Source organism: Camelina sativa, chromosome 9, assembly GCF_030686135.1.
Source record: "Camelina sativa cultivar CO46 ecotype springtype chromosome 9, ASM3068613v1".
Classification (NCBI taxonomy): Eukaryota; Viridiplantae; Streptophyta; class Magnoliopsida; order Brassicales; family Brassicaceae; genus Camelina; species Camelina sativa.
This window is the reverse complement of record NC_141888.1, coordinates 32,583,538-32,593,211: the sequence shown is the minus strand read 5'-3', so window position 1 is coordinate 32,593,211 and position 9,674 is coordinate 32,583,538. Positions and strand designations below refer to the sequence as shown.

At 29.0% G+C, this 9,674-nt stretch overlaps 1 protein-coding gene across 1 annotated transcript; it reads right to left on the bottom strand.

The window, feature by feature from the left end:
• Window positions 1–6,427: 6,427 nt before the first annotated feature.
• LOC104712389 (glycosyltransferase-like At3g57200) lies at window positions 6,428–9,146 on the bottom strand. The gene is given in 11 exon segments (XM_010429286.3): window positions 6,428–6,463; window positions 6,465–6,558; window positions 6,641–6,687; window positions 6,776–6,917; window positions 7,101–7,288; window positions 7,436–7,480; window positions 7,587–7,721; window positions 7,803–7,911; window positions 8,156–8,208; window positions 8,283–8,432; window positions 8,642–9,146. Coding segments are annotated over 11 exon segments (1,344 nt in total). The 5' UTR covers window positions 8,987–9,146.
• Between the last annotated feature and the right edge of the window lie 528 nt (window positions 9,147–9,674).

The following is a 9,674-nucleotide window of genomic DNA, read 5'->3' as shown; positions in this document are numbered from 1 at the left end:
ATGTGAAATTTGCTCAAAATACTAATTTATCTTTTTCTTTTCTTTTTTAATCCAAGTGTAAGATAGAAGTTATCAAGATTAGTATAAAGAAGAGTAAATCTTACGTATAGTTTGGCCCAGATCCAAATTGTATAAGCTAATGATATTTTTTTAGTATTTTTGCAGCACTTAAAAATACTTTTTGAAAAGTTTTTGCATTAGGCTCCGATTGGTAACGGCTGTTACTTATGCCTGTAAAAACTTTAACTTTAAAATTTTAGTTGTAGAGAATTTGGCTGTAGATACTTTGACTGTAAAAATTTTAACTGTTAAAATTTGACTGGTAACAAATACTTTTAAAACTGAAGCTGTTACTTTTATTATTAAAATGATGATAATGAAAATAAAAATAATAATTATTAAAATGCATCTTAAAAGAAGGAGAAAAAAATAAGAATAATTAATGTGTAAAAATAATTTATGTAAAATTTATATATAAAGTTTTGGAGAGCTTTTAAGTATAATGGAGGAAAAAAAATAAAGTTTTATATATTTTTTTTTAATTTTAAAGTCTGGTTTTGACGCTTTAAAAAATTTGAGAAAACAAATAAGGAAAAAAAATAAGTGACTTACAAAGCTTTAAAAAAAATTAAAGTCAAAAAAGTATGATTGGCAAATAAATGGTTGTCAAGGCTATAAATTTTTTTAAAGTCTTAAAAATCTTGTACCACCTTAGGCCCTGATTGGTAACGGCTGTTACTTTTGGCTGTAAAGACTTTGACTTTAAAATTTTAGCTGTAGAGAATTTGGCTGTAGATGCTTTGACTGTAGAAACTTTAACTGTTAAAATCTGATTGTTTACCAACAACTTTTAAGAGAATTTGTTAAAAATGCCCCTTTTGATATACCCCTTTTCAAAAATACCCTCTTTTCTGGCCATTTTTATTTATGCCCTCTTTTAATTTTTAATGACCATTTTACCCTTAGATGAAAATTATTTTATTCAATAAAAAGAAAAACAAAATTTTCCCGCCAAAAAATTTCCGACATATTTTCCCGCCAAAAATTTTTTTGTCAAAAAAACTTTTGATAAAAAATTTCGAAAAAAAAAATTTTCCCGCCAAAATTTTTCCCGCCAAAAAAAATTTACAAGGTTTTTAAAAGGTTTTATAATGTTTCTACCTTATAAACACCTTGTAAAGGTTTTTACAAGATTTTTTAAAGAGTTTTAAAAGGTTTTTTAAACAACTTGTAAACGCTTTTACAAGATTTTTAAAAAGTTTTTTAAAGGTTTTAAAAGGTTTTTAAAAGGTTTTTAAAAAGTTTTTAAAAGATTTTCAAATGGTTTTTAAAAGGATTTTTAAAAGGTTTTTAAACACCTTCTAAACCCTTTTACAATGTTTTTAAAAACCTTGTAAAAGTTTTTATAAAATTTTTAAAAGGTTTTTAAACACCTTTTAAATGCTTTTAAAAACTTTTAAAAGCATTTACAAGGTTTTTAAAAGGTATAAATTTCAATATTTTTGGCGGGAAAATTTTTCGATTTTGGCGGGAAAATTTTTTTTTTTGACGGGAAAAAATAATTTTTTCGGGAAAAATTTTCGATTTTGGCGGGAAATTTTTTTGGCGGGAAAATATTTTCGATTTTGATGATTGTACATTCTTGCTGTCACTCAAAAAGGGTAATTTGGTCATTTTGTATATAAAGAAGGGTAGTTTTAAAAATGGTCAACATGAAGGGGTATTTTTAAAAAGAGATATGGAAAAATGGGCATTTTTGAGAATGCCCCAACTTTTAAAGCTGTAGCTGTTATTTTTATTATATTATAAATATTAATAATAAATATATATTATGTCAAAAATTAATTTATATAACATTTTAATGACAAAATAAATTTTATTAATGATAAATTAAAATTTTAAAAAATATAAATCAATCAAATATGAAATTTTCTTTGAAAACTAATTAAAAACAAACAACTATAAGAATAAGAAATAAATAATTGAAGTTGTAGACATCAATTTATTAACTTATTAAATTTTAAATAATGCAAAAAAAAAAAACTAGTCAATGCATTGTTTGAATGTTATTCTCTTATTAATGATTAATTTCATAAACTCTTTTATAGTATTATTAGTGCTGATGATGAAAAAATAAAATTTATTATTGAAATGGGTCTTAAAAAAAGAGAAAAAAAATGAGAATAATTAATTTATAAAAATAAAATATATAAAAACTAGTCAAAAATCTAGTCACAAAAATCTAGAATAATTCATTAATTTATAAAAACTAGTCAAAAATCTATTAACCACTAATCAATGCATTGTTTGAATGTTATTCTCTTATTAATGATGAATTTCATAAACTCTTTTATAATATTATTAGTGATGATGATGAAAAAATAAAATTTATTATTGAAATGGGTCTTAAAAAAAAGAGAAAAAAATGAGAATAATTAATTTATAAAAATAAAGTATATAAAATATTTATATATACTTTTGAAGAGCTTTAAAAATTGTTTTGTTTTAAATCATGAATTTGACGCTTTAAAAAAGAAAGGAAAACAAGGAAGAGAAAAAAAAAAGTGACTTTTAAAACTTTAAAAAAATTAAAAGCCAAAAAAACCTGATTGGTAAAAAAATGACTGTCATGACTTTAAAAAATTTTAAAGTCTTAAAAGTAGCCTACCAATCAGGGCCTTAATGTGTTGACTTTAATATTAGTTACCAAAAATTTCAAAATTAATTATAGGTAAGATTTAAAAAAATAAGAAAATCTTTCTACCTCTTCAAACATAAATATATGATTCTCTTTCATTTTTATTCGAATTTATATTTAAATTATCTTGAGTTATTCTATAATGCATTTAGTTAATAAAAATTGTGATTTTTTACTGCATATGATGTAATACAAATTTTTAAAAATGGACATATATTACTCAATAGATGAATAAAAAATACAGGTACAATATCCCACATCGCCTTAAAAAACTGGGCAATAGTTCAGAGTCATACTATAAAAAGAGACCAAAATGATTCATAATACAATTGAGTAGAAGCTTGATTTATCAGACATTCAAACTTAAAAAACTTTTATTTGGTTTATTCCAGTTTTTTTTAAGATTTTAAAAAGTTAAATATTATAAATATTTATATTTTATAAAAAGTATAAATATTATAAATATTTATATTTTTTTAGAAAATTAATTTATAAAATGTTAAAATATTAATAATATTTAAACGTTTATGAAGTTTCCAATCATAAAAGTCTTGACAGCCAATAATTTGCCAATCAGACTTTTATGACTTTTATTTTTTTTTAAGTCTTGTAAGCCACCTTTTTTTTTCTCTTAGTTGTTTTCTTAGATTTTTTAAAGCCTCAAATTCAGGCTTTAAAATGGCTTCAAAATTAAACAAATATAAAAACTTTATTTTTTCCCCTTTCTTTATATTTAAAACCTCTCCATAAGTTTATATATATATATATTACATATTTTTTTTTATAAATTAATTATTCTTATTTTTTTCTCTTTCTTTTAAGATCCATTTTAATAATTATTATTTTTATTTTCATTGTCATCATTAATATCATCATTTCAATATATTTTAATAATAAAAGTAACAACTATAGCTTTAAAAGTATTTGTTACCAATCAAATTTTAACAGTTAAAGTTTCTACAGTCAAAGCATCTACAACCAAATTCTCTACAGTTAAAATTTTAAAGTTAAAGTCTTTACAGCTAAAATTTTAAAGTTAAAGTCTTTACAGCCATAAGTAACAGACGTTACCAATCAGGGCCATTATAAATATTTCAACTTTTAAAAAAAGTTAGAAGACCTTTAAAATATTAATAATATATTTAAAACTTTTACGAAACTTCAAATATGAGAAATACTCAACCATTTTAAGAATTCCAAGTATTATAAATATTTAAACTTTATAAGAGGCGTCAATCTTATAAAATGTAAATGGTTACAACCTTAATAAATAACATATCAATTCAATCTAATATTTATAATACAAAACAATAAATATTAAAAATTAAGATTATATAGTGCAAGTTAAAATATCTCGGGACGGAGTTATATAGCGGGACAGGTTTTGTCGATATCTATATAAATTTAAAATATCATTAATTTGGTGTTAAAGGAGTAAAATATCTCCTATATAATAAAACGGAAGTACATAACCTTTTTTTTGTAGACTATATATTTTTTATAAGTTGGTTACAAAATAGGTTATATATTAAATATATGTTGGTTACAAAAAATGTTATAGATTAATTGGTCAATCCGTGGACTATATAATATCCCAAAGAATATTCATAAAAATACACTTAAGAATATCCAAAAGAATCTTCTTAAAGAGAATATTCCAATAATTTATACAATTCCCAAAATAAAATCTTTTGTATTTCATGTATTGTTACAAAATATATACTGTTAGACATAAAAATATATTGTTAAGTGTAAAAATGAGTAAAATCTTGGCAATTTATCACATTTAATCGTGATTTCTGAGATTTTATTATGCAGTTGAAAATAAAATCTTACCTAAGCATGGATCATATTAAAAAAACTTTCACCAAACATGTTCAAAAATTAAAATAAAGACAAACACAAACATAACCATTTCTCATACATAAAATTACAAAATTAACAATATAAAACTTACAAAATAGGTGTTGTTTTCAAGCCATCATATTTAGCATATGATTTTATTGCATAATGTTTTATCCAAATTTTTTTTTTAAAACAATCACATAAATTATATTTTATTCTAAAATTATAATGTAAATAAAAGGAATTTTAACTCATGCTCTAGCACGGGTCATAATCTAGTATTTCATTATTTTGTTAACACTATCGCTATCCGAGAATAGACATATCTAATTAAATTGATTAATAAATATTATGTAAAAAAAAATTATATTGCAGTATTATATGGTTTAAACTTTAAACCATAAAATTAACAATTATTATATAATTATAACATATTCAACCAACAAATACAATTTATAATTTAAATGTTTTAGTTATAAATAATTTGTCATGGGGTCCTAATCTAGTTCTAAAGTAGTGATAATGACAAAACCTGAAGAACAACTTTCTCATGTAACACAGATGAGTGAAACTTGAGTTGTCTGTATTAGAGATCAAAACTTGATTTCCTCATTCTTGAATATGTCATTGCCTCAACTTTTGCTGCTATAGGCTATATATATGTATACACTGTACGACAAAAGGGTATGAGTCTCAGTAGGAAACTTCTGACACAGGGCTTACATGAACCATGGCGTTGGTGGCTTGGCTCATCGTCCTCCTCACAAAACAAGATCCATACAATCAGCCATCAAAAAGTATACACAAAAAGTGTGTACTGAGTCTGAGTGTAAATTACTCTTAACTAATTGTTGGTCCAATACAATCCAATCAAGAAGAGTCAACTTATCAATAGTTGACTTCAAGTGTGCACAAGGGTCTTGTTCTGTTAGATACGTAGGTAGATCGAATTATAAATTCATATAATTGTAACTAACCGTTATATCAACACACTTATAACCATCAAAGGATTCAGACCAAAATTAAACACAAGCAAGTAACCAGAACAAGTGAAACTGATCAACTACAAACCTTTCCTCTTAAGTGGCTGGCTGCTACTAACTTGACTTTAACTTCTCTTCTTCTAGAGTTTTGCTCCTGTTCTCACTGTGAAATATTAAGTTCCTGTGAGAGGTTTAAGTCAAGAAGAAGCTATAAACATTGGGATTCCAAACATCAGCTGAGTTACTCAGAAGGCAGAACTCATAAGAAGCTAAAGATGTTCAGAAACCAAACTTCACATTTCAAGAAAACTATAAACCTGAATAAGGGAGGTTAGAGATACGATGAAGATTAAAGAGCACAAAAGAAAACCAGTAGTCAGATGAGGAAGGCAATGAATTTGTATTTGAAGTTATTGAATCATCAACATGATCAAGTATTTTGCATGGTACATATGATAGAAGCCTGCTATATATGATATTTTCCCTCTTCATCTGTAAAATCATCTGTGTGTATAACCTAAACGAAAACCTTTCCTAAATGTACACCAGAGCTCAGGTTCAAAAACTGTTCATATGTCACTCTAAGAAACCCCACTCTTTGTAATCACTTTTCAGATAAAGTTTCCATCTGGGTTGCTTCCAAGCCTGGAGGCGATAGTGGTAGTACCGCTGATACTTGAGATTTACCGTCCAGATCAAGATGTAATTCCAACACCTTCCTCCTACCAGTTGCCTGAGATGATTCTCGGGTATTGCTTAAAGTCGAATCAGCAGTTGAAGAGTTTTTCGAGAAAGACATGTGAGCTGCTGTTACCACGGAGCTGAAAACACCCGCTTCCCTTAGCTCTTGGATTATAACCTGTAAGATATGATAGCTTGTGGAAAACCAAACACTGATCGATCATGTCAAATAAGAAACGTGGTTTAGGTTTGTTGTAACTAACCATGGGAGCATAAATGCGGGTCAGAATTCCCTTCCTAAGGAGTTTCAACTTCAATTTTTCATCTGTCCACACAACATGCTCTTTGTACCTGTTTTAGTGAAGCTTATTAAACTGCAGCAGAGGATAATAGGATGAAGAGCAGTGATTATATTTAAAATCTATATTGATACCATTGAAGCATTTCCTCTGTACTCGCGGTTGAAGCAATAATAAACGCCTACATGTGATGGCCAAGAGCTGTGACTCTATATTTCAGAATAATATGAAGGAAATAGAAAGGAAATATAACATGAATCTCCACTCACAGCTCTGTCAAACTCCAGCATGAAACATCTCTTGACATCCACTTTAGTGGGCTTACAGCCACAACGATCACGTCTTGAGGTTAGATCTGAAAATCTGGGATAAGTGTAGTGCAGCACAGCAGCTTCTTCTACTTTGACCTCACTGTATCAACGATAAAATAGTCAGCACCCCCAAACAACTGAAACTGACAGGCTCAGGCTCCATGTCCTACTACAAGCTTCTATTGAATAAACTACACTAGAATCTAGCCTAATATATACAGGGGAATACGATGCCATATACAAAGAATCAAATGATAGAAAAGTAAACGAGAAAAGATAATACTTTGGACTCTTTCTGTAGTTGTGCCATCGATGAGCACCATTGGGACGAAGATGGTTCTGAACACGGGCAGCAGCTTTCCCATTTCCATAGGTTAGAAAGTAGTTTGGGTTTCCACGAGTGGCCTCTTTATAGCTTCCAAAGTAAACTTCTCTAGGAAGATGGTCATAATTCTTCTTGAACATTGATACCTATAATAAAATGAAAGTACAACAGAAAATATAGTCAAGTACCTAAGGTAGGTCCGACAAATCATGTAATCAATTTCTCATGGGGATGATATAGCTTTAGCTGGCAATGAAGAAGCACGTCGACACAAAAGATGATAATTTCTATACCTCACTGAAAGGTTCCTTGATATCATCTCGCTCAACACTGCTCTCCTGAAACAAGAACAATGCTGATGAAGCCAGAAGAAGCTAATCACAGTCTAAAAACGAAAGTCCTATCTAAAAATGAAAATCATATCCCCTGTAAGACTCGACTCACATAATTAGGAAAGATAGCTATATCCACGTTTGCAGATACATTAGCCAGCAATTTCCGCAAAGAATATTCATGGGTTCCAGAAGGATGTATAAGCTCGTCGGTGTCAAGATGAATAATCCAGTCCATACTAGTGTCCTAAATACACCACAGAACAGCAACGTGCGGCGTGAGAAAGCAATCAGGTGACAATTACCACATGGAAAATGTAACAGATACCTGAGCCATTTTGATAGCCATTTCCATGTTCAAGGACTGTTTCACGAATAATTCATAGTTACACGGTTTGTAGAAGAAGCTCGCCAGCCAAGTCTCATTCCATATCCGGCTGTACATCAAAAGGCAATGAAATATCATATTAGTGGACTTATAGATCTAAAAGTAAGGTGAAGAAGTCCCAACAAGTAGTGACATGACAATCATAAGAAAGGCACAACATATCCATTACCAATCTTTTCTAACTGAAACACTCTATATCAATCCATGGATTCTAGACCACTCTTATATAACCCACAAAATCAGAACTTCATTCGCCAAAGATATTCACAAAAGATGCAGAGGAGAATGAATACCTTTTGGCCTGCTGTTCTTCTAATTCTTTTGTCCTGTATATAACTTTTACACCCTGCAAAAAGGGAAACACAGTTAAAAGAAAACAAATCAATCAATCGGATCAGAGAAAAAAGTTACAGAGCTTACAGGAATAGACTCCAAAACTCGAGAAACGTTTGGTGATGCAGCCTTGCCCTCAACAAATAAATAAAAAGTTGAAACTCCAATAACTTTGTGAAAGAAAATCCATGGCAGTGTTTGCTCTAAGCCAGCCGAAGTGCTCGTTGTAATACATATCTACCATATAAACAAAAACAAAAAGTCAGAATCTTTATAAAAAAAAAATTCAAATCACAAAATACCAACGTAACTGCAACAAGTAATGAATTTGTAAATCCATCCCAATGAAACACATAACAAGGATCTACGATATATGAACAAGAACACGCGTAAATTGAAATCAGATTTTTTTTTTTAAAACCCAAAATTGGAGAAAAGGGGCTCACCCTAGGTTTGAGATCCGATTGGTAATCAAAATTCCAATTCCTGAAATAAGGAAATGAAGGGGAACGGCTCTGACCTAGAAGATCAACGCAACCCGAATCGGAAACTGAACGACGGGAAGAGCGTTTCTCTTGTTGGGTTGAAACCATTCCGGGGAACTCGTGATGATCCGTAGACCAATGGGTAACCGGGTCGTCGAGTCCGCCGCGCCATTGGAGAACGAAGGCAAAACAGGCGAGAGAGAGAGGAAGGAGAGTCACGAGCAAAAAAAGACGCGAGGAAGATGAGGAAGAAGAAGGAGAAGGAGAGGACACAGAGGGTTTGGAAGAAGAGTGTTGACCCGCCATGCTACAAAAACAAAAACGCCAGTGGCATAGAAGAAGAAGGGAGTGTGTATGTATGAATCCACAATGCGTATGTGTATGTATGTGTGGGAGGGAGACGAAGAAATTGAAACTGAAGAGAATTTGAAAGGAGTCTCTCTCTCTCTGGTGACGGAGCCGTTTTTCAGTTGGCCTTTCTTCTTATTTTCTTCGTTTTTTATACAAAAATAAAAAAATTATATATTCCCATTTTCTCTTTTATTAAAAAGTAAGATATTGACATGATCTAAATATAATAGTACAATCTAACTATTTTTAATCAAAAATATACTTTTCCTAAAATAAAATAATATGTTGAACATAAATAAATAAACAGAATAATATTATATTGAATATTGACATTGAATACAATTATAAAATAGTACTACATCCTAATTATCATTAATTAGGTATAGAATAGTTTTTTCTCAAAACTAAATACACTTATTTTATACTTAAAAAAATCACGTAATTGTGGAATTATTTATGAATAGATATACTTGGATTAAAATGTATAATATATATATAGTTTTTATATAGACTACATGTCAAAATTTTGATTAGTTCTAGTGACTTATGTTATTCTGTTAATGTAAAGGATTGTAGTTTCCAACATTTCCCATAATCTTAATTCAGTATTATAATTAATGTAGCTAAAAGTTGATAACTCTTT